Raw genomic sequence first — 27,608 nt, forward strand, 5'->3', positions numbered from 1 at the left:
TGGAGGTGTTTTGACAATATGACCATCAAAATCTTGAAATTATTCACTGATATAGTATAAAGCATATTAACACAACGTGTTTCCTACCCGGCAAAGTTTTGGCTAGAATCCGTGCTCTTCCGCGTTTATAGATAAAGGATTGGAAAAAAATATAGATTTCTTTACAAAAATAGTCAGTGTTGCTTATATGCATTTAGAGTGCGATATCATGGCTCATGAACAGACAAATGTGAGCAGGTCCCTTTTGACACGCATGGTACAATGTGTAGCTATATTTCTCCGTTTATATAACATGGAGCCAAGGGGATCTTCTGGGGTATTTGTACCAAAGTGTTAGGATATCAATAGCGCGTCAAAATGGTATTGGTGTTGTTGTTTTTTTTTTTTTTTTTTTCATTTTTATGAAAACGGAGAATATTTAGTAAATACGAATATGATTTCCACGTCGCGATGAAAGCATATTAAAGAAACGTTCGGAGAGTCATACCACACCCAAACTTTGATTGACACCCCTGTTAATGAAATCAATTTTATTGTCATTCGAGCCACAGCTTTTCTCTGGTAGGAGAGATTCAGCACACATTTGGAATGACAATTTCCACAATATGCCACCACTCTGAAAGTCTCTGTTGTTTAATATCAATAAAGAAGATATAATGTATAAACGTTTACTATCATAAGGCAGTATCAGTTTCCAACTTAAGTGATAACCAGGGAAGAACATAAATAGCGATAAATCTTTTAAAATTCTGGTTGGCCTCAAAATTCATTTTTTCCTGTTTCTTTTGACATGTCACTATTCAGACCAATGAAGATACGTCTAATATGGTCCAAGATATATAAAATAATTGTTTAAGGACCCATGACAGACAGACAACGGACCGATGATGATGATGGAATAAAAATGGAGTAGTATTACGAAATAATTTCTTTTTTATAATTTTTCATCGTTAATACATATTTTTCTTGTAATAAGGAAAAGTCTGCTTACATTGCTAAAATTCTTGGTACCTCTTGAAGGATCCTGTTTTCATTCTCTCTCTGAATAAGGATATATATAATTTTATTGGCATTCATATTTAATTGCCTACACGTACTACACCTGGTGTGGGTAATTTCATTTGAACAGGTTTCAGTATTATCAAGGAGAAAAACGTTTCCTATGTATTAAAAAAGACAAAGAACAAAATGATAATTTTCTTATATAGGTTTTATAATTTCATATATCATGGTATATCACATGTTAAACAAGTTGCTATGAAATTAATTCACACCTAGATTCCTGTATAAAAATAGTGAATTTAGAGCAACTGAATTTATCTTACATTCAAGTTTGCAATAATAACAACATATTCAGTGAAACTATACATAAAAAGTTTATCATAAGGTCACCCATCACGGTTAGTCATTCATACTAATTATGGTTTTCAAAGAAAAGAGTTACTCAGAAATCAGGGCAATAAAAAATTGTAGCCATGGCGACTATCAAAATATTAAACCAGATAAAGATCAACATTTAAAACAAAGAAGCTGTAATGGAACTGACATCACCTTGAAGACTATTTACATGATGGTCGGTTTTATAAATTTTGAAACCAAAGGGCAGTAACTCTTGTCTGAGAAAACCAGTGTTATGTATATAAACACATTAAGAATCCTGATATGCAGTATGCTCTGTATTGAGTCTTAGTGCAAAAAAAAATGCCATACAGATAAAAAGACAATCTCCATTCCTTAACATACTAAACCTACAACAAAATGATCCACATGTGGATTCTGTAACATACATCCTCTCACTACCAAAGATTTTAACAAGCCAAAACCACATTTACACTGTACATAATCAATAGATAGATAATCATATGGTATGATACATTCTGTACATCTCACACATCCATAGCTATACATATGGACAAATGAAATTGCATAATACCCCTGCTGTATTCTGAACACTTCAAACTTACTTGATACATCTTGAACAAAGCAATACAGTTACTAGGTGAACAAAACAGAACTTAAGTAAGCTGGTAACAGGACTGAACCTTAACTGGAGAACACTTGTTCAACATATTTCAGGCCTTAAAATAGTCAGTGAGAATGTAAATTGGACCAAATCAATTGTGTTACGTAAAGTAGATTAGAAATTTTGCCAGCAGAGGTAACCTGATCAAATCTAAACAGCTTGTTCTTACATTCTCTTGGCAGAAAAATAATTCAATGTGAAGATCTTAATGATAAAGTTATACAAAATCACTTACATGTCTAAAATTATTTCAAAACAAACTATATAATCTAAATAAAATGTGCAACACATCAATCATCAGAATTCCTGACAAGGCCAGAGTCCTAGAATTACTTCCCTTTGTTTTACTTGAACTCTTTTGGAAAGTAGGATGTAAAATAAAAAAAAATGTTTTCCTTTCAAGTTTCCAAATTAACAGTTCATAATTGAGCAAAACATTGTCTAACCTTTTCAGCTATTCTGATTTTAAACTTGAAATTTTCTTTAAAAGTTTTTTGCAAAAAAATGTTGCTTTATTGATAATTTTCATAATGGTGTCATAATTTTGTATTTTTTATAACATCACAAGTTTTGTCTACATGTCAGAAAACTGTTTTGCTTATAACTTTTCCCTATGAAGATCTTCAAATCTTATATCAAGGTTAACAAGCCTGAATAAATATATATTGAAATAAACTACAACAGAAAAAATATATAGAAACAAAGCCAGCTTTGGCATTTGTTGGAAAGAGATATTTAAAACACCTGTACAAGTTGATTCGTATCATTGGCAGCATTCTAACCACACTATCCCTCTAGAAACTCTCAAACTCCCATTTTATCCTATCACACTCTCCTTTATTACTTCTGTCATCCCTTCGTTCTTTGTTTTTATCTCTTTAACACACAATTTTCTATCTCTATGTGTTTTCTCTCTTTAACATTCATCTTTCTGTTTCTTTTATTTCACTTTTACTCTTTATAGCTATGCAGCAGTAATTACATCTGTTGTTTGTGAATTTCTGCTTCAAAATGCCCACAATTTCACAACTGATTTCGCTCTTAATTTCGTCTTAATATTCCACTGTCTTTCTATCACTTCCCCAATCCTTTTCCTCGATCTTACTCTGATGGTGTCTCAATCTTTACAGGTCTAATAATTCCATATAGTCTCTCCGCATATAATTGAAAATAAATAACACAATAAATATTGTGTTTGCCAGAAGTGTTCAGGCCCAATGGCCACCTCGCAGTGATGCCCTCAAAATCAATGACATCACACCTTAAGAAATGATGTTATTATCTCCCCTAGTGTTGCATATTAAAAGTTACATCGTAATGAGGTAACCAAAAATGTGTTATATGAAATGTGTTCAGATGACTGTTAGACTTGAAAACATTGGCGAAACACCACATTTGTTGTGTTCAAATTATTTTTCATATACCTAATCATTACACAAATATCTCTAAATTTTACTCTCTCTCTCGCTCTCTCTCTCTCTCCTTTTCTCTCTCTCTCTCCCCCTCTCCCTCTCTCTCTCTCTCTCGCTCTCTCTCTCTCTCTGTGTATAAATACATATATGTATGTTTCTATCTACTCCTGTACTTTCTCTCACGGACATGTACTCTGGGACAAGGAATGCAAATATGCAATCTGTACATACATTAAAAACTGGCATTAAATGTAGGTCTTAGTATCGGGACATCTTGGAAGGGTGAAATTTACGCCCATTAGGTCTAACTAACTAGGAGAGCAAAATAAAATGCTATTGTAATCATTAGCTAGCTACATAGATGAGGAAAAACCACATCCCTAACACAGGACTGGATGCTGGAGAATATGGTGTATCAGACTCAGAAGGAGGCCGACACTTTGATGTCTAGTTACATAGGGGGAAGGAATAAAACTGTTACTACAGAGGTTGCTATATGGGGTGAGTGAGTGCAGTGTGCGACCTGGACAGCCAATTTAAAGATGTGCAAGCTTTAAGATAGTGAGATTACAAGTATTTTATTATAGTAGATATAGAACTCTTCCCTGCATTTAAAGACTGTACAAAGTGCTGAAAGACATTTAAAAACTTCTGCCAATATGGAATGATTGTGTGTGACTTTAGCTATATACAGGATAGTAAGGATATTTACATTGCTAGCTTTGTTGCACATTCAAACATTTTTCATTTACACAACTAGTACTGTTGAACACCGCCAGACTATAAACATGTAATGTACATAACATTGATTCTTGTAATTATACAAACAACAGCAGTTCACAGAGACCAACCTCAATAATATGAAGGAGACAGTAAGCATGCATATCTCTGGTTGTGAGAAAGAACCTAAGGCCAGGAGAATAAATATCTGGTCAAGAGAATGTCTCTAAGGCCAGGAGAATAAATATCTGGTAAAGAGAATGTTTCTAAGGCCAGGACAATGAATCTCTGGTCAGGTGCATGTCTCTAAGGCCAGGAGAATAAATATCTGGTAAAGAGAATTTTTCTTAGGCCAGGACAATGAATCTCTGGTCAGGTGTATGTCTGTAAGGCCAGGACAATGAATCTCTGGTCAGGTGCATGTCTCTAAGGCCAGGAGAATAAATATCTGGTCAGGTGCATGTCTCTAAGGCCAGGACAATGAATATCTGGTCAGGTGCATGTCTCTAAGGCCAGGAGAATAAATATCTGGTCAGGTGTATGTCTCTAAGGCCAGGACAATGAATCTCTGGTCAGGTGCATGTCTCTTAGGCCAGGACAATGAATCTCTGGTCAGGTGTATGTCTCTAAGGCCAGGACAATGAATCTCTGGTCAGGTGCATGTCTCTAAGGCCAGGACAATGAATATCTGGTCAGGTGCATGTCTCTAAGGCCAGGAGAATAAATATCTGGTCTAAGGCCAGGACAATGAATATCTGGTCAGGTGTATGTCTCTAAGGCCAGGACAATGAATCTCTGGTCAGGTGCATGTCTCTAAGGCCAGGAGAATAAATATCTGGTCAGGTGTATGTCTCTAAGGCCAGGACAATGAATCTCTGGTCAGGTGTATGTCTCTAAGGCCAGGACAATGAATCTCTGGTCAGGTGCATGTCTCTTAGGCCAAGAGAATTAATCTGTTAAAGAGAATGTCTCAAATGCAGGAGAATGGATCTGGTCACGAGAATTTCTCCAAGTCCAGGTGAGCAAGTCTGGTCAAGAGACTGCTTCTAAAGGCCAGATTAATGAATCTCCAGTAAAAACAATGTCTCCATGGCCAGGAGCATGAACTTCCAGTAAGATGAATCATCAGAACATCAGATGGAGGATTCCAAAATGTCAATTCTAATGTCAAGGAAAGTAAATCAAAAATTCTAAAGGAAATATTTATGTAGCAGAAAAATTTTAAGATATTTAGAATGCATTTTCAAAGATGTTCTGATGGTCAGAGATGAATATGTAAAAACCATTTTGTCAGAGACAATTATGAAAAACTCTTGAGGTCAGAAGACAACAACTCTATATAGAGAGACTATCTAATATTAAGTACTTTGTAACACTTCAAGTGTTCCGAAAAAGGCATCAAACAATTTCTACATGTAATTTCTGAAAGAATTTCAGAACTTAGCTACTGAATCCTGAAATGTAAAATCCCATCAAACAAACCAGTTACATAATATTATGTAAATCATGACAAAATTTGATTACTAAGATTTTCATGAAAAGTTTTTACAAGAGAATCCTGATCCACATTATGTAAAAACTTGGATCTATTTTCTCACAAAATACCATTTGATATTATTACCAAATGAACCCATTCATTCCCAAAACATCTGCTGCAGTGAAATTCTCATCCACATCCATTCTCATAAAACTGCCATGATATTCTTGGTCGTAAAACCATGTGCGGAGAAAAATAGTTCAAATTCTGGTTACACTATAAGCTAACACTAGAGACAGGGAATGTGATTTATGATACAAGGACTATATATATGTTACTATGAGTCTTTACTAATTAACTTCCTCTTTTGAAAGTATTCATTTCAACCTAAAGTTTACATATTAACAATAAACAAAATGATTACAAATATTAAAGTATAGTCTGTTTCAGAAAAATCCAATTGTAGCACTTATTATGAAATTGACCATTGGTATAATGAAGAATAGAAAAAGTTCATACTAATCTATTTTAGGCAAATTGTGTTAAAATTTCATACCTAAGTTAACAGAGAAAAACCATTAATTTAACACTCATTTGACCCCGTTTTCTGAATCAAACTATGAACAAAATTCAGTTTTATGCAAACAGTTAAGAATCTTCAGAAAAATAAATACATGTTAAATATTGTTCTATAATGAAACTGAATGAAGTTCATATTATCAGTAACCAAAAATAACCTTCGATAGTAGGAAAAGTAATACACAGATAATATACAAATATAGCTAACAAATAACTCAAAAAAGTGATCAGAATAAAAAACAAAAATTAAGAACATCATTAAGTGTATATCTTTTGTGCACCATCCCTTCTTTACAAATTACCTTGGAAATTTCATTCATACTGTAAGGAATTCAGGTATCTTTTAGGAGTTTTCACTCTAAACTAATCAGAAATACACTGAAATGAAAAATACTTTCATTGCTATTTTCTTTCATGATTCATCCTTATATTTCCTTTTTTTTTTTAATTGATCAGCTGTTTTCTGTATAACACACCCATCACCCCCACCCTCTCCCCTCCCCATACTTTTACAGCACTGACTCTTTAGATGTAATTAAGCTGTAGTCTTATATCCCAGTAATTTTTGGCTCATTAAGCATTGCCCCGCAATGTGATATCAATAACACAGAATCTTTGTTTGCAAAGACCTGATCATGTGTGGACAACTCTCCTACACACCTTCCGAGTCACTGTACCAACTCAATCATGTCCTTAACTGTTGAAATATGATACAGTTATACTACAGATTGTTAAAACATGTATACAGAACATTTGGCTTCATGGATGCTAATTCAAGTTTGAATTTTACATATTCAATGAAGACAACTTAAGTCATAAAATGCACAATTTTCAATGTACATGAACCAAGATTTCATGGTGTATTTTCCTCAAAATTAACATGATGATGTTTTGGAGATTTGTTCAGACGTCTCTTCTTCAACTACTATATCATGTTAACATTATTCATTTCACCAAGAAAACTATCCAAAAACCTGGTCAAATATTACCTCTTTATGGATAAAATGGAAAAGCTTGTATCTCAAATTCAAAGAAATCCATAATGGCATTTATCTAAGATTATTTCTAACGTTGGCAGACATGATCTGTCCTTACCACTGAGGCACAAAAGCTTAAGCCTGAAACAAACATTCACTGTACACGTTGAAGCTAGAACCTAACCACTGTATTTAATCATTTACTGATTTAATCTTAGCCTCAGGAATAATACCCAACATTTTACATCAGCATTATGTGAAATGATCTCAAATTCATTCAAAAGGCTGCCACTGATTGGCTAACTATGGGCTGAGGGACATGTAACAGCAGCAATAATTGGTCGGGGCACAGTGCTGTTCCTAAGTTGTATTCTTACTTCAGTTTTATATCATAATATGACTGTGATGAACTGTATATATATATATCCATTATACCATCTATAAAAGCACCCGGTTGTCCTATCCTGGATCTCCATTCTCTACACTCCAACACACTACATTAAGTATCACATAGTAACTTTGCACTTGACTTGTTCGTCAATCGCTAATTAACCAACAACACATTTTTTGGTAAAAATTCTTTTCCAATGAAATGAAAAAACGTTTCTAAGTTATTTAAACAATTAGTCACATGACCCGTTGCATGCCATACAGCAGACGTAACGATAAGTCACATGGCCTATAGACTGCTGCAAGGCAGACATATGATAGGTCAATCACATGACCGGTTGCATGCTGGGAATGATGTACGTAAAATTTGTAATGGCTGACCAAGCGTTGTTATACTCCACTGGAAACCACGCACAATTTTGCAAAGATATTTAAAGAAAAGCACTTCACTGGCTAGGACGGTCTGCAACAAAACAAAAATTAGTGTTTAACAGTAGTGTAACATTAAAAAGACACATTTTGAATAGTAATAAATTATAAAATTAAAGTTTCAAATTTTCATAATAATGCAAGCAAAGTAGAATGATTAAGTTTTGTATAGTTCTGGTTGGAGATTATTACTAAGCTGTTTCATCAGAAAATTCACAAAAAGAGGATCTTAAGACATTAAAATGCTGTTTACTGCATGAAGTAGATACTATTATAAACATTTGTTTAAACTTCTTTTGATTAGACAAGATGTAATGACAGAGTCGGCAGCCAACCACAGCTACCGTGATATGTGTTACTACACTGATGACAGTGTCTGTAGCCAATCACAGCTACTGAAATAGGTGTTATTACACTGATAAAAGGGGAGATAGTCAATCATAGCTACCATACAGTGTGTTATTACAATGATAACAGGGGAGGTAGCCAATCATAGCTATCATACAGTGTGCTATTACAATGATAACAGGGGAGATAGCCAATCATAGCTATTATAGAGTGTGTTATGACAATGATAACAGGGTTGATAAGTGATAAATGATATACAAAGGACATTTAATGGTTTCCCGTTTAATATCATCCATGTTTAAAGAGTAAGTCAGAATATGTTTTTCATGATTGAAAGAAACATACGAGTGGAATATATTATGATTATAATGGGAAACCCTTAATTTTTCTTATTATCACATTTTAAAAATGAAAAACAAATGAAAACAAAATTTAATGATAAAAGACTTGTTAGAAAATGTTTGGGAAACAAAAGTGCGTCTTTTGATGTCGGATAGTTTGATGTTATGCTTGATACCAAGATGATGCCATTTTTAATAGGCTGCTTTACGCTGTATTCAACCATTTTATGCTGTTATCTGGAAATACTTTTTTATATACTAAAAGAGAGAAAATCAGAATTCCACACGAGAACTATTTGATGGAAAACCAACTTATTCAACCTTGTCATCATTTGTGTCCACACAAGAAAGTTGGCAAATTTCAATGGAGTGACTAGAAAGTAACACTATGGTTGGTCATCAATGGAAAAGTTACACACCATCACTGGTGATGATACAAGATTTTCATCTATGGATAAATTCCTACATTTGACAGGCAACAATGTAACAGTCTCTGAGACAATTTGTGAAACAGCTGCTTAAGCTTACCCTTATCTCTTGACCTTTTCAACTGCCCTCCTGATATCTTGCTCTGACATGTGTGACATAGCTAATCTTCCCATCAATCCTGCCACTAAATCATCTGTGATGCCTGGACAAGATTTCTCTGCCAGCTCAAAGGCATTCCTGAGTTCATCAACAGCTTCTGTTCTCTGTATAGGCCGACCATTACGACGGTACTCCTCCTTGTAATCGTCCTTTAACTAGACATTAAAATTGAATATTCAGTAAAGGAGAGTAACGTTACGTGTTTTAGGTACATAAACAACAATATGTATCACAAGTGTTTCATAACTCTTCAGTAATGGAGGTGAGAATGGATATGTCATATATCTTTGATAAAGGAAGGGAGAATGGGAATGAATCAAGGTCAGATTAAAATCTAGAAATGGATATATCATCAATTGAACAATAAACACTGTCAGCAGTGGAACGTTTATTTTATAATACTAAGTAGAGAAATTGTGGCTATGTTTGATGTCACTTCTTCCATGTATCATTTTTTATTTTAATAATAAAACAAGTAAGTCTAATTGGAATTTGCCAGCCTCTGTCCATCCAGTAGTATAGGCTGACTTAAGTAATGTGCTGTTTTTAATTATATCTTCAGATGAGAGTAGTTCCTTCAAAATATATATGAAACAGACAGGATAGATCCCAACACTCAAAATTTGGATGTAATTATGCTATACAAACCTTGGACAGCAAAGGAACAACTGTTGAAGTTAGGCTGGGTGACAGACGAGGGATATCAGGCATCGACACAGGACGCGGGGGCTGAGGGGCCTGTGGCCTCTGTAACAAAGGGGAGATCACTCTCATAAATACAAAAATTCTCCTTTGAACACATAGCAATTACATTAATTCTGTGCTGTTGCCAAGTCAAACTGTGATCTTGAATCCTTAACTTGGAATTGCAATTATTGAAAGTAGCGTTGAAATATTTCATAATATTTAAAACTAATTACCAGGTAAAATCTTCAGAATCCAGTACCCATGTTGTGATATTACATTATAGAAGACAATCTGTTTCAATTCTGAGACAGTTTGTTATCATAAAACATCATAAATAATTATTTTGCATAGTGTTTTTCTTTAAGATATTTTATCTCCTAAATTCTTTTAAGATATTCATCTTCAAAAAACATCAGGCATGATGTAAAAAGACTACACTATACAGATAAACAAGACTATATTATAATCCAATATACCTCTCATGCAACATGCAGCTTTTGTGGACCAATCTATATGTAAACTTTTACTTATCTTCATGCCTTTTTCAATTTCCATAGTATTATGTAGTTCAAACATGTACCAATGTATATAAATAACTATACCTCACCCCAATACCAAGTTATCTAAGGTGTTAATAAAACAGTGCTTAAGTATGTAACAAAGAAAAATTATCTATGGGTTTAAAATTAGACAAGAAAATCATTATTAAGAAACATATTAGTAGAGAAAAAATCCTGAAAAAGAAGTTAAATTGTTTCTCAATACATAAAAAAATATCACACAATACGAATATATCATGTACAAGTAAATGTTTTTAAAAAATACATACATTTCAGTTTGCATGTGATTTTCACTTATAAAAAATTGTAACAAACAAATTGTCAAAAAAATATTCAATCATAAATATCTGTATTGTATAATATTTCTGCACATATTTCAGAGGGATCTTTGTGTCCACCATTGCATAATATTTCTTTTCTAATCGTTCTTCCTATTTACCTTTGAAATAAATATCAAGCAAATAACAAAGGAAAACTTCTTGGTAAATGTACCAATCAGTATTGGAATATAATAATGAGAATTGTATAACTTAATATCATGAGAAGCGTACACCTAAAAATTCAGAATGGTCCCTCAAGTACTTTCTGCGAAATACTACTGATCATTAAACTTGAATCACTACCTCCATGATGGCTGCCTCCCAGTCATCTTGGTTTCCATTATTTCCAAATCATAAAAAAACATATTAGATTTCAGAAAGTTCCATTTTGCAGCATTTCCTGAAAAGTGGCATTAACAGAAGTTGTTTATGAATTGACAACTGAAATGGCAGCGCGGACAACAGACGAAAGACCAAATGAAAACACTATCACCTGTGGTTGGTGGCCTAAAAACAAAGCACATGAATCCATGACTTGACAAAAATATCGTCATTTTTGCAGATTGTCTTATGTTTAGGTAAGCTCCTTTTTTTCATTTTCGCTTTGTACAAAATCAGGAATGGAGAGTGTTTCATGATGAATCATCACACATGAAGAAATTTGTAAATCTGCAAATTTCTTAGTACATGCATATGTAATTCAGCCTTTATGTTTCTTACATCTTTAAAACTTCAAGGAATAAAAATTAATGACAAAACCATTCTGTTTGGATCAATGTGTCATATAACCAAAAGCTTATAAAATTCTGTATGCAAAATGGGCATTAGTAAATGTACAGATATATGTAGACTAAAAACTAACATCAGAAGACAAATGCATTTATATGTGCTTAACTTTAACAGCAATGCAGTATTTTGATACATATTCAGTATAGCATAGCCAGGTAGCTGATTACAAATCGATAGTCTCCTTGGAAGTGAACTGGGCCATGCTAATAAAAAGATTCGCCAGGAAAGTCATGAAATAGAATCTCCTGCAGAACCGCATGCTGATGTTATGTATGTCACATACTTGTGAATAAGAATGTCAGATAATCTTATATCAATCTCTAAACAGGTACTTAAGGTCTAGAAAGTCTGTTAATGAAGCATGCAAATCACTGAAATCAAATCTCAAATCTGTATAGGTTTTATCTTGTGTTGTCTTCCTTTTGTTTCTAAACATGGAGATTCAACTGATCAATGATACAAGGTATTAACTGTTACAAGCAAAAATCACAACGCAAATCAGTCGTCTCTAAGGAAGACATGACAGTCAGCTTCATTTGTAGAAATGCAAGGATATCCAAAAAGAATTTTCTGGAAAATTTTCCACATGCCTGGCTCTGAAAAATTTCGCAAGCTTGATAACATTTTTATATTTTTTTTTTTCCTCTAAACTTTTATTTCAAAGTTACTTCTCAATGCAATGGTATGATAAAATCTTCATTAAACAGCTGATGATTATATATTGATCGTTATTCGACAAATTTTGTTATGGTGAATTTGTCTGGTATGAAAAATCGCACACGCTAATCATAAAAATCCAAATAGCTAATACTTATGATCATTTGCTGGCGATACAGATGAAATAAAAAAAGCATTTTTGGCTTGAATACAAACTGTATAACAACATGTTTGTTACACATTGAGCAAGCATTTTATATTTATGATGTGCACACTGAATGGATCATAGGGACTTTTATAAAAATTCAGTTTCATGTACATAAAAATTTATAACCACAAAAATTCTAATTTCACATGAAATTTCTTTAAAGGCTTACAAATTCACTTTCAAATTACCAAGAATTCTTAACAAGACTATTTCATGTGAACAAGCTTGCAGTAAATGCACAAATTTAAATTAAGCATCCAACTGGAATAGAATTAGAACTAATGATAGAAGCATCAGAGTTACGTAAACAGGACTATCGTCATGCTGGAGAAGAAAGAAGATCAATCGTTAGTTTATATTAGGCATTTCTGTAAGAACAATGCTTGAAGAAGCCTTCAACATGCAGCAACATGCGGAATCTCAAATGGCAGGCCCCTATTGGACAGAAATCAATGTAACAGATGTTTTGATTGGTCAGTAAGAAGATGTCAGGACATGAGTTTCAGTCTTATTGGTTAATTCAAACTGAAGAAAATTGAGATTTAATTTGAAAAGGTAAAGATGCAAGATTAAGGTTTAATTGCAAGTACAAGTCGAGTCAGAATATGTCAGAATGCAGAGCTGTAATTCATTAGTAAATTCTACTTCATCTTATCGTATTCAAATATTGTAAATTCCATTTAAAACATCGAAAATATACCAGTAGTTTTTTTTTTCAAAATGCAAAATGAACTTCATTTAGCAAGGACTTTTATTCCTCATTTTCTTTTATGAATATCAATATTAAACCTTCCCCCTCCCTCCAAAGATCATGTTAACACTTTCTCCCGTACTATGCCCTATGTTTCCCTTGATACATTTTAAAGTCCTTTCATACTGCTCATATTCTGCCTGATAAATCAGAACAAATTGAAATAAAAACAGCATTTAGTCACATTTATCAGGTGATAAACTTGAAGCCTGGTACTCCAATGAAATCATGAGGAAATGAATTTCAAACAGATTAAACAAAGAACTTCAATTAAAATATTTGTCAAGAAATTAAGCGAGCAATATGTAAAGCAGCTGAGTCATGATAAACTAATTTTTTCCCAAGAATTTTTTTTTTTTTAATTATTTTTTAAAATACATGTAACAAATTATATCTTCAAACTCTTCATAAATTGAAGGTTTATCCTAGCTGTATGTCTCAATAAGGTAGAGCATCATTCCAGTGGACACATATTGTTGGTTGGTTGGTAGTAACAGGTTTTCTGTCTCCATGACTCCTGTTACTTAGTGTTGTTTAATCACTGAACGTCAGTGTTCTGGCAACCTAATGGGGCTAAGCCAACTTTATAACATCTGAATGTTGAATTATTTTGGGAGACACTTCTCAGTTCTAAAGGTATCTTAACCTAACATTGGTGAAGATGAGTATGTTTGTAACATCATACACATAAACTTTATCTACCTTTAACATACCAAAATGTTTTAAATATTTCTCAGACACTCTTTCCTATGAGAAGTTATGATCCAACCTTGAGCTGTACTAGCTGATCAGCTTTGATCTGTACTAGTCAATCAAAGGCATTGTAACAAAAAGATATCATTGTTTATGCTATGGAAAGACAGTATGAAAATTTTGGCAAACAGAACAGCTTTTTCAAGCAACATGAGGATATCTGAATAATAACATTGACGTAATAAATGATGTATTCTGACATATTACTGACACTTCTTCTCATATTTAAATCATATCTAAGGTTTAGATGTTGTAAGGAATAACAAATGTTTCAATATATTCCTGTAACACTTTTTAATTTTTATTTTGTATTTCATCTGTGAAATTTTTTAATCTTGGACTTCCAACAATTTCAAAAAGATTGTCAAAATACTCTTCTAGTACTTTCTCCTTTTTTTTTCTTTACTTTTATAAGTCTTGAAAAAATAATGACCAGTTTTTTCCAAAACAGGTATGATTTCTAAAATTTCAAGTTTGAGATAGTGTTTATAGAACAGGTTTTTTTCAATCAAAACATTGTATGAGATAACAGTGTTAGGTTCTGACACATCCTTGAATTCCTGACTTCAATGTCCCAGGGGCCAGACAATACTTAAAACACCTCTTCCCGTGCGCTGGAACAGGGCCTGCCAAGATGAACCCCTGAGCAGGGGAGATAACTCACATAATATCCACCATAGGGTCCATGTGACATATCCTTGGCTTGTATGAACCGATCCACATGTTGGTCCGATTGATGGTTAGTGCTACTAGGCACATCATACTGGGATTTGGGTCGAGATAAATGCTACAAATGTGGTTACAGAAAAATAAACACATGAATGTCTTTCTACTGTATAAACTGTAATTGTAGCATTACGATTAAAATTTTATATATATCCATCACCCCTAAATTCCTTCATCACTGCAAGAAAATATTCAGATTTTTCTCCAAAGACTGTAATCGTTCTATTGAAGTCTCCAACTCCTGTCCCTAAAAAGGCTTAAAATAAGATATACAACACATTCAACTAATTGTTATCTTCAAAGCAAAATTCACAGCAAAACTCAACATGTAGATTAAATAGCTGGTTTGAAGTTAGTAAAAATCAGGGCAGAAACCATCTCAAAGCACAAACAAAGAGGTTTTTGTGGTAAATTCAATCAATCAGTATAAACTCCAAGTACAATTTTATAGGACCACAAGGTTAGGTCAGAAAGACATGTAAACAGTACCTCAAGGATACTGTCAGAAAGACATATAAACAGGACCACAAGGATACTGTCAGAAAGACATGTAACAGTACCACAAAGATACTGTCAGAAAGACGTAAACAGTACCACAAGGATACTGTCAGAAAGACATGTAACAGTACCACAAAGATACTGTCAGAAAGACATATAAACAGGACCACAAGGATACTGTCAGAAAGACATGTAAACAGTACCACAAGGATACTGTCAGAAAGACATGTAAACAGTACCACAAGGTTACTGTCAGAAAGACATGTAAACAGTACCACAAGGATACTGTCAGAAAGACATATAAACAGGACCACAAGGATACTGTCAGAAAGACATGTAACAGTACCTCAAAGATACTGTCAGAAAGACATATAAACAGGACCACAAGGATACTGTCAGAAAGACATGTAACAGTACCTCAAAGATACTGTCAGAAAGACATATAAACAGGACCACAAGGATACTGTCAGAAAGACATGTAAACAGTACCACAAGGATACTGTCAGAAAGACATGTAAACAGTACCACAAGGATACTGTCAGAAAGACATGTAAACAGTACCACAAGGATACTGTCAGAAAGACATGTAAACAGTACCACAAGGATACTGTCAGAAAGACATGTAAACAGTACCACAAGGATACTGTCAGAAAGACATGTAAACAGTACCACAAGGATACTGTCAGAAAGACATGTAAACAGTACCACAAGGATACTGTCAGACAGACATGTAAACAGTACCACAAGATACTGTCAGACAGACATGTAAACAGTACCAAAGGTTAGGTCAGAAAGACATGTAAACAGTACCACAATGATACTGTCAGAAAGACATGTAAACAGTACCAAAGGTTAGGTCAGAAAGACATGTAACAGTACCACAAAGATACTGTCAGAAAGACGTAAACAGTACCACAAGGATACTGTCAGAAAGACATTTAACAGTACCACAAAGATACTGTCAGAAAGACATATAAACAGGACCACAAGGATACTGTCAGAAAGACATGTAAACAGTACCACAAGGATACTGTCAGAAAGACACGTAAACAGTACATTAGGTCAGAAAGACATGTAAACAGTACCACAAGGTTACTGTCAGAAAGACATGTAAACAGTACCACAAGGTTACTGTCAGAAAGACATGTAAACAGTACCACAAGGTTACTGTCAGAAAGACATGTAAACAGTACCACAAGGATACTGTCAGAAAGACATGTAAACAGTACCACAAGGATACTGTCAGAAAGACATGTAAACAGTACCACAAGGATACTGTCAGTCAGACATGTAAACAGTACCACAAGGATACTGTCAGAAAGACATGTAAACAGTACCACAAGGATACTGTCAGAAAGACATGTAAACAGTACCACAAGGTAACTGTCAGACAGACATGTAAACAGTACCACAAGATACTGTCAGACAGACATGTAAACAGTACCAAAGGTTAGGTCAGAAAGACATGTAAACAGTACCACAAGGATACTGTCAGAAAGACATGTAAACAGTACCAAAGGTTAGGTCAGAAAGACATGTAACAGTACCACAAAGATACTGTCAGAAAGACGTAAACAGTACCACAAGGATACTGTCAGAAAGACATGTAACAGTACCACAAAGATACTGTCAGAAAGACATATAAACAGGACCACAAGGATACTGTCAGAAAGACATGTAAACAGTACCACAAGGATACTGTCAGAAAGACATGTAAACAGTACCAAAGGTTAGGTCAGAAAGACATGTAAACAGTACCACAAGGATACTGTCAGAAAGACATGTAAATAGTACAACAAGGATACTGTCAGAAAGACATGTAAACAGTACCACAAGGTTACTGTCAGAAAGACATGTAAACAGGACTACAAGGATACTGTCAGAAAGACATGTAAACAGTACCACAAGGATACTGTCAGAAAGACATGTAAACAGTACCACAAGGATACTGTCAGAAAGACATGTAAACAGTACCACAAGGATACTGTCAGAAAGACATGTAAACAGTACCACAAGGATACTGTCAGAAAGACATGTAAACAGTACCACAAGGTAACTGTCAGAAAGACATGTAAACAGTACCACAAGGATACTGTCAGAAAGACATGTAAACAGTACCACAAGGATACTGTCAGAAAGACATGTAAACAGTACCACAAGGATACTGTCAGAAAGACATGTAAACAGGACTACAAGGATACTGTCAGAAAAACATGTAAACAGTACCACAAGGTAAGGTCAGAAAAACATGTAAACAGTACATCAAGGTTAGGTCAGAAAGACATGTAAACAGTACCACAAGGATACTGTCAGAAGGACATGTAAACCGGACCACAAGGATACTGTCAGAAAGACGTGTAAACAGTATCACAAGGTTACTGTCAGAAAGACGTGTAAACAGTATTTCATGGTTACTGTCAGAAAGACGTCTAAACAGTACCACAAGGTTACTGTTAGAAAGACATGTTAACAGTACCACAAGGATACTGTCAGAAAGACATTTAACAGTACCACAAGGATACTGTCAGAAAGACATTTAACAGTACCACAAGGTTACTGTTAGAAAGACATGTTAACAGTACCACAAGGATACTGTCAGAAAGACATTTAACAGTACCACAAGGTTACTGTCAGAAAAACATTTAACAGTACCACAAGGATACTGTCAGACAGACATGTAAACAGTACAACAAGGTTACTGTCAGAAAGACATGTAAACAGTACCACAAGGTTACTGTCAGAAAGACATGTTGACTGTCTGGCTGGTAACGATGCTGTACAATAAAATTTGGTGACTGAATCTTTGTTCCACTATTAATGATTAGTGCACAAGTGAAATCTGCTTGTAAGCGAGTTTGTTTTCCAGCAGAAATTCCATCTAAAATTATAAACTATAAGCAATGTTGTGAAGAAAAGCAGATTAGAAATATCAACTGCAGAAACACTACAATGGAGATAATTTTGTAGGTAAGTAGTGGTGGATATTGGACAGAAATCCAAATCCTGTCACCACCATTGAGGGGATAGGGGTCTCTTATGCCCTTATGAAACATGCTAGAGAACAAAGTCATACATTATCTTCGAATTAATGAATGGATCCTTCAGAACAAAAATTCACTTATGGGATATGGTAATCAAGGGAGTTCTTTTTCAAAAGATGAGGCCCCAAAAGAAATGTTTCTTTCCTTAAAGGAAAAGGCACTATTATAGAAGCTTATTTTATGTATAAGATCCCCACTTCTAGGAGACAGGAATTAAATCATTTGATTTTGAACTTTTAGAACTTTGAATTATGACTAAGACTAAAGCTAACCATGGCTAAGTCACCTACTGGGTACAAACTATTCACCAATTACACCATTTAGAGGGCAAACTGGAATTCTCAAAACAAGGTTCAAAAGTATTACAGCAAAATTATTCTGTAATAAATACACAATGGAAATAAATCATGCATGTTATCCAACTATACGCATAATTAGACACTTACTCGTTGTTCGCGTTGTTGCTGGTCACGGTACTGATGATTGTTGGGGGCATGGCCAGGAGACGAGGCGATGTTTGAGGAGGAGGGATGCTGGGCATAGTAGTTAGGTTTGGAGGGGGACACTAATGGAGGCGTGATATCTGAGCTACTACGCAGGTGCACTACGCCCGTCTGAAATGGCAAGCAGATAAACAACACTCGCTAATTGTCAACTCTACAATCTGCATTCTATACAAGCAGCACACAGCTTCAAGTCACAGGGCATGCTTCACTCAGTTGGGGCGGAGAAAGTTGGATGTACAATATTCTTCGAGGTAAATGAAGATGTTGAATACAAAGTGAATATACTTTTTGTGAATTCTCTGAAAATTTTAGAAAAATTCTGTCTCAATGTTCTAATGTGTAATCAATGTTATTTTTTCAACCTGTACATTTCTATCAAATAATTACTCAGGTTTATTTTTAAAATTTTTAAAGATTCAGTTTTGGTTTCCAAACTACAAAAGCATTGTTTCTGTTGTCATTCAATACTTAAGCTCAAAATTTCTACATTATTGGTACATGAAAATCTGTTAATATTTCTTTTCTAAGTGATGCAACATAAACTTGTGATAAAAAGATTTATCAACAAGATGTACATAGAAATAAAACCAGAGACAGGTGCAACAGAGCGAAAACAAATAGTTCAAAACAGAGCACACCATTTCCCCTCCCCCGCTGTCTGGCAGAATTTGCACTGAGACCATAGAAGCAAAGCTACAGGAAAAAGACTCGAGAAACAATTTCTTATTATATATATTTTCAAAATGTGCTTCAAGTGATCTGAATTTCTACGATTTTATTCTCAAATACTGTACTTAAACTTACATATATATCTTAACATTTCAGGACTTTCTTTCAATGTATATATACTGTCTATTACAACAGACAATTTTGATCCAACAAGCATCCATCATGTCTGGTAAAATACCCTCACTTATCTTATACTGTACAGTAGAATTACTGAAAAATACTACCTAGTATTCTGTTGTCCTGAAATAAGCCCACTGTCTGAGTTTGAATCAAAGATAACACAGACTGGGCTTATAGTGCAGAATGAATATGGTAAGAACAGTTAGTTTTATATCTTCTACAGAGTTTAATGTACATGATGCAGTTTACACATAGACTGTATTCAAGAACAGGTTTTCTCCAGACAACAAATTCAATATCTTGAACTTTTCTGACTCAAACAAGTTTGATCTTCCTTTAACAATTGGATGCAATTGTGAAGAAATTGGATATTTTTGAAAAATTTCTTTCAGATCATATTCTAATTTTTTTCATTGAAGATGTGAACAATGCTGTGGAAAAAAGAATGCAAATCTAGGCATATAGCAATAAATGTGATTATCTGTTTGACACCAATGTCAGAATGATATACTGTATGAATATATATATACTGCATATATGGGGAAACATTCACCCAGGGTTCTTTTCATCTTCGCTTTTTACTGTTAATTCGTCCCCAGCCTTAAATTCATCCTAACATATCAGTAGCTTTTTACTTTAATATCAACATCAAACTTCAAACAACCACTATCTTTTTGAAAAGAAGATGAAACAGTTGAAAGTCTTCTCATGTATATATTATTCAATTTATTGGCCAGTAAACCAATTTATAGCAAGGAGCTGACTGACCTATATCTTTTGTTCTTAAGGAAAAATTACGTGCTTCATATACCCTTTCAATACAAACTGCAGAAAAACTACAGGACACATTAACTTGTTTTAGATATATATCAAACATAAATATATATACAGTATATATATATCAAAATGTGCAATAGTTAAGTTTCAGCATGCATGAATGTTCAATTAACAGGACAGCTATCAAAAGGAAGATATTTTTATACATCATATGACTTTTCAGTGAGTCAGTAGTGATGCATAACATAACTGTTAAAATTACAATGAATATTGACCACAAACTTGAAACACTTTTAAGGTATTCTCATAATATTCTTCCATCAAAGTTGGTTTTGAAATAAAGTTGCACGAATGAGGTCACTATAATGAGGGAATTTTTGTCTTTGCCTGAACATTCATTAAACTACAACGTGCATTAAGGTGCTTTACACATTGATAGTGCTAAAAATCATTAATAATACTGTAAAAACTCATATCAATCAGTTTCTGGTATTGTACCACTGCATCTAGTCTGTCCCTATTTACACAGGTTTTTCCTGGTTTTAAACAAAACTGCCAAACCATTTTCACGATTTCTGTTCCTTCCCTTTTCAAACAGCTTCCAAGCTTTTAAAGAAATTACCTTTAATTTGTTTTGGTTTTCCACTAATTGTGCAAATATTTTAAATTGATTGAAAAAATCATTTAAACGATTTGTGTAGGTTCTCTAAAATTCCAATTCTAGAAACGAAAACACAAGAAAAGCATTCAGTGGAAAACATTTTTGTGATTGAAACAAGCAAAGAATTTTTTTTTCAGACTGAAAAAACAAAAAGACAAAATTGTGTGAAGACTGAAGTTAAAATGACAGAAAATCTCATAGTTAAATGTACTGTAGTTAAGGTTAAAAGGTTGCTAAAAAAAAAAAAAAAAGAAATGAAATTGCTCATTAATCAGTGGTGTAAGGTAGCCTCATTTTCCAAAGAGAACAAGTATGTGACATCAAGAATCAGGACAATCCTCATTAAGTGCTCGTCTAATACACTCGAAGACTAACATGTCAAATAAACAGTGTTAAATAATCATTTTTAAAGAACACAAGATTTAAGCGGTATGTTTAAAAGGACCAGATGTTATACAAATATGTCAATACATCTTATCCTTTGCAATAATCACAGAGAATATCAAATACTAGGTCATCCTAAGACACCCGAAGAAACTTGATTTTACTACCGACGTCAAACGTACCTACTTTTAATGAATTGTCAGTGATCTAAAATGTTAATGTTACAGTGATTTAGAAAATTATCTAAGATTAGAATTCTATCAGCAACTTCGGAATAAGCCATTAAGTTATCTACATGTGACATGCATGCAGGGTGAACCAGCCCAACACATGCACAAAGCGTGGGGTCCTCTGATCCGTGTCATCAAAAATGTTTCTGATTTGTAATATAATGGGTGACATGTTGCCTATAAGTTTAAAGTCACATAACACCGTCCTAAACAGGTCATATGACACAGTTGTAACTAGATATCACATGACATGGTCCTAAACAGGTATTACATGACATGGTCCTAAACAGATATTACATGACATGACCCTGAACAATTTAAAAACTTTTCATTCTTTCTTCAAAGAAATGATCTTCATTTTCATGGGCACTCCCTTGTAAAGACTAAAACAGGAATAACACGATAGATATTATCCTTAATGCAACAGTATATCTTACTTATGAAATAAAACACCCAATTCCATCTCAGAAGAGAATAAGGCGTCGAATGAAAAATCTAGAGTTTGAAAAGATTCCTTCTAAATGGTACATGAATGTTTCAATCTCCATAGTCAAGACGATAATCTCATCTAAAGCTTATTTACATGTAAACAATTGATCTTAAATAATGATGCGAATGAAATAAGATTAAAATTCATCCTTACATTTTGCATATTACATAATGGCCCCCAATCCTCTCCTGTTGTTTTTATTTTCATTAAAGAATTCTTGTTATCAACAGACAGGAAACAAAATGAAGCAACATGTCTACCCATTATACTGTTACTTCTGTTTTAGACTGATTCAAAAGAACTTAGAGTAGACTTAACTCTATTGCAAAAGCATCTGCCTTTCTCTCTTTTATGTTTCTGATTTTTTCTTCAATACATTAAAACCTATTGAAAGGATGCAACACTTGTCCTGAGAGGCAGATCTACAATCACAGGCAATTTTTTCTTTTTTTTTTTTTTGATAAGAACTGTCAAACATAGCATTAATAAATTCTACACTAGAGATTTTGAATCAGTCTTGTGCAGTTTGTTGGGAATTGAAGCTTAAGTCAGTACAAGAAGAACTGGCAACAGACTTACAGGTTCTCGCCGGTCAGTGTTAAGGGCCGGGGCTGACTCCGCCCGGCTATGTATGATGGGTCCCTTATGTACTGGCTAAACAACACAGAGTAAGTCCAGGTATAAAACACCTGTTAGTCTACATATAAGGTCTGTGTTAGGCTACACTATCAGTCGTCACAACTCTAACCACCTATCACAGGGTGTTAATCATTCAAGTATTAAATGCAATACATTCATTCACTTTCTACAGTCAACTCTTGTCCTAAATCCTGACAACTCCTTGCAGTGAATTTGACTAGGAAACAGAACTAGAAAACCTATCCTTTTCAACACATACTAAATCATCTTTAGAGGAGAACCTACCAAAACGAATGAACAGAATAGATCTATTTCTACTTCATGCAGCAAGCAATATATTTATTTTTTATCCCAAACATTTGAGTAATCAGGAGAGATAATATTCCCTCTCAATTAACTAGGTAAATTGCTGCAAATAAATTGTGTAGAACTATTCTTTTGTGTCTAATAAGGTGTGATCAGTTTGTAAAGGAAAGAATTCAATACAGATCATGCATGTGCAAGCTTTCACTAATAAATGTGTTAAAACTGAAAAGTGTCCTTTAAAAAAAGACTTGTGAGTTTTGTGTTGTACAAATTGTGATATATTTATTTCATCCATGTATGTTAATTGTGACTTCATATGTTATCCAGCAGTGAAAAAAAAGTGTATTTCATTTTGTGTTGATAAAAGTGAGTTATCTCCCCTACATCAACATAAGGTACATGTACTGATAAGTGACAGCATGAAAATACAAGACAGAAAATAACAACTTGCACACATTGCCATCAAATCTTATATTTCAATCTTTCAACTAAATGGGAGGACAAACTAAACATCACATGTTTGACCTGTGTAAAGGAAGACATAACCAATAAATAGTGAAGTACATATCAAACTCACACACAGGCTATGTAAAATAAACATCGTCCTGGAGTTATATAATATTATATAGATATTTTCTTTATAAAAGTTCCTTAGTTAATACAATGTTATAAAAGAAGGCAACACAAAGAAAGACTCCATTTCCACTTTAAAAATTGTTTGCTTTTTGGGAAATTTATACATGTACAAGCCTTTACAGGGTGAAAGCAGATCAACCAAACTTACAGATGCGTGCATATGAGAAGAGTTTTGGCGATCTCGAGTGAAATCTGGATCACTCCCCATATTTTTCCCTCGTAGATTTCCTGCGTGCATAACATTCTGAAAGAACAACACGATACATATTCATGCAGAGAGAGGTAGACTGATGTGCACAGCAAAACCAAACAATGGAGCAGAGCAACACGCACAAGCTAGTCATAGCAAAAAATTTAAATCCTAGCAATCCTTCACAGTAGAACATAGCAACACATTGGAGGATCCAAGCGATCCTTCAGTAGAACAAAGCAACACATTGGAGGATCCAAGCGATCCTTCAGTAGAACATAGCAACACATTGGAGGATCTAAGTGATCCTTCAGTAGAACATAGCAACACATTAGAGGATCTAAGTGATCCTTCAGTAGAACATAGCAACACATTGGAGGATCTAAGTGATCCTTCAGTAGAACATAGCAACACATTGGAGGATCCAAGCGACCCTTCAGTAGAACATAGCAACACATTGGAGGATTCTTGTGATCCTTCAGTAGAACATAGCAACACATTGGAGGATTCTTGTGATCCTTCAGTAGAACATAGCAACACATTGGAGGATCCAAGCGATCCTTCAGTAGAACATAGCAACACATTGGAGGATCTTACTGATCCTTCAGTAGAACATAGCAACACATTGGAGGATCCGAGCGATCCTTCAGTAGAACATAGCAACACATTGGAAGATCCTAGTGATCCTTCAGTAGAACATACCAACACAGTGGAGGATCATAGCAATCCTTCAGTAGAACATAACAACACATTGGAGGATCCTAGTGATCCCTCAGTAGAACACAGCAACACATTGGAGGATCCTAGTGATCCTTCAGTAGAACAAAGCAACACATTGGAGGATCCTAGTGATCCTTCAGTAGAACATAGCAACACATTGGAGGATCCTAGTGATCCTTCAGTAGAACAAAGCAGCGTAATAAAGGATCTTCACAATCAATCAATGAAACGTAGTAGCAAACTTAAAGCCATCGTGACCCTTTACTTGAACGAAACAACTTACAAGATAAGTCTTAGTCAGAAATAGCCAAGATCATGCATCCTCTATACTCAGAATAGGTCACTGAATTATGACAAATCACCCTCAACTCTACAATGTTAGACTTAAAATTGAATTTATATTCAGTATAAAGAATATAACAGTAAATTAATGTTCTCTTTTTATGAAACCTGGATGATCTGATCATGAATTTTTCCTATTTGCATTTTTTATCTCTCTCCTGTCATGATTTTGTGCAAATGTGAAATGATCTCCTTACAGGGTTCATGCCAGCGGTCCCCAAAGTTGCATTTAGCATTAAAAAATATAAACTGGCCATACAATATTGAGATTGACATTTTTTTTGGTGACATCAAGGATTATTGTGTAAAATTTTCCATTTTTTTTTCTTTTTAATTGAAGTTTGTTCTTACTAGCCCTTCTATCAAAACCAATAATAATGTAAACATTACTTCAAGTGACCTATAAGGGAAATTTTAGAACAGTTACAAGTTAAAGCAGAATACATTTGCAGTCATCTCAATGCAAGAAAGACAACTCTAGTTATATCATGCGTGAGATATTAAGGACAAATTGAATTGCCTCCACCCATTATATCTGGAAAACTATACACAAGTTTCTTAAACTAAGAAGATATATGTAGAGTAAACATCCATAAATCTAAAATGCCAGAACACATAGGACACTTTTTTTTCTTCAGATAAATGACAAATGACCTGATGACCTGAAAAAGTCAACGTGGAAATTCACTTAACATGCTACATTTCCAAGGATTTCCAAGGTCACAATACCTGATTTTATTATATTACTAAAACATGCAGATTATTTCATAGCAAGTGTACATTAAAAATATGTATAACTGAATAAATACATGCACAGAGTGTATTAATAAACACAAGAGATTCAAAAGAAAACAGAATTTATACAATAATATAAATTAATACATAGATTTTACAAAAATTAGTATAATACAACACTTAATACAACTAAATACAACGACAAGTGCAGAAAAAAAAGACACATTTCCTTCTCATCATCTCTCACATCACAATCACAACTTCTAACAATGTTTTTATCAAAGTCATCTATCTAAACGCAGAAAAAAAGACACATTTCCTTCTCATCATCTCTCACATCACAATCACAACTTCTAACAATGTTTTTATCAAAGTCATCTATCTAAACATCTTTCATACAAATTCTTTAAATTCCTGTAATACAGGTAAGTAGTGGAATATACACAAACATGTGAAAAGCAACACTTTCTAATCATGATTAAAGGATAAGCTGACTAAACAACCAGTAGGAGTTTATAAAAGTTAGTGTGTCTTTGAAGCCATGATAATTTCACAAGATTAAACAAATTAAACAGATTTAGTGATTTCGGTATTCACACAATTCTGTAATCATTTAACACTGGGTTATTGTCTGTGTACAAATGTCACTTCACAGCAAAATCACTTACATATTCTTCAGTCCCCCTGCTGGCTGCGATTTTAGTTCCATTGTTTAAAATTACCTGTTGGTGATTTGTATGTGTAAGTTACAACTAATATAACTCTTAAGTAAACATGAAATTTCATGGGCATCAATTTACAAGTCCTCTCTACAAGAAGAAATTTAACTTTTTACAACCTTATTTCTGATCTGTGATTAATTGTGAAAAAAAGCTACCATTTCATATCAAACTAGATCTAGACTATCAGCAGAGCGTAATATTTTAAAATAAAGTTTCTAACTGTGAATACTCAAGCAAAAAAGATAAAAGCGATAAAAAAAATTAAATTGAAAAATTCTTTTCGTTCTGAAACGGCTGGTAACTTACATCATCGTATGAGGTATTGATTGTAGTCCTATTATCAGGTGGTGCAGGGGCGGGGCGTTTCTCATAGTTAGAATGCCGATTCTACACAACAGCAATAATAATCCATAAAAACATGTTACCACTGACAAAATTCTATTTAATTCTATTTCTTATCTAGACTTCAATGCTGGTTTCATTCATTTTCTTTATAAAATAACTTTTTTTAAATACTTTCGACCAAGACCTTGTGACTTGTAATCTGCGATCCTGAATGAATTTCTTATCAAATAGATCAAATTAGCAGAGTCACACCTAGATGTACCCTCAATCACAAATTCCTGTTATTTCTAATTTAACTATATCTGTTGAGGAGCTCATAAGATATTCTGTACACAAATCTTCCGATGATCATCAAAATCAAAGCAGGTATAGAACGTTGTATGATGATAGGGTGTAAACAATATGAACTAAATTTGCCCAGCAGTTCATGAATTTTCTTCTCCACAAACTTTTAATTTCAAAGAGTCAAGAATGACCTTTAATCTTAAAAGATGACCATCGGAATTTGAATCAGGTTTAGAACTCAATGACATGATGCTATGTTGTAAATATGAACTAAATCTCTCATGCAGTTCATAAGAGATATTATATTCACAACCATTGAATGTTTACACAAACTGTATTTTCTACCACCCAACTACCAAACCCTCCACCACTTCTAAGTGGGGTGTATAACTGTAACCTAGATAATACCCTGCCTGAACCATGGACCATCAAATTAAAGTGAAATCAAGGGGAGAGAAATCTCACTAACATGGTGGCACTTCCCTAATTGATCACAAAATTCTATCTCCGTATATAT

General features: G+C 34.0%; 1 protein-coding gene across 1 annotated transcript in view; it reads right to left on the reverse strand.

Moving 5' to 3' along the window:
• Positions 1–6,713: 6,713 nt before the first annotated feature.
• LOC132544411 (serine/threonine-protein kinase 25-like) overlaps positions 6,714–27,608 on the reverse strand; it is a 42,417-nt gene continuing 21,522 nt past the window's right edge. Inside the window, exons 10-18 of the mRNA XM_060208002.1 lie at positions 26,768–26,848; positions 26,408–26,461; positions 23,901–23,996; positions 22,751–22,825; positions 18,721–18,888; positions 14,674–14,796; positions 9,933–10,031; positions 9,225–9,439; positions 6,714–8,041 (exon numbers count right to left, since the gene is read on the reverse strand). Coding sequence (XP_060063985.1) covers positions 9,227–9,439; positions 9,933–10,031; positions 14,674–14,796; positions 18,721–18,888; positions 22,751–22,825; positions 23,901–23,996; positions 26,408–26,461; positions 26,768–26,848 — 909 coding nt within the window. The 3' untranslated portion in view covers positions 6,714–8,041; positions 9,225–9,226. The remainder of the gene's footprint in view (positions 8,042–9,224; positions 9,440–9,932; positions 10,032–14,673; positions 14,797–18,720; positions 18,889–22,750; positions 22,826–23,900; positions 23,997–26,407; positions 26,462–26,767; positions 26,849–27,608) is intronic.

This window comes from Ylistrum balloti, unplaced genomic scaffold (genome assembly GCF_031769215.1).
Source record: "Ylistrum balloti isolate Yb309-2 unplaced genomic scaffold, AGI_CSIRO_Ybal_v1 Utg369798, whole genome shotgun sequence".
NCBI classification, from domain to species: domain Eukaryota; kingdom Metazoa; phylum Mollusca; class Bivalvia; order Pectinida; family Pectinidae; genus Ylistrum; species Ylistrum balloti.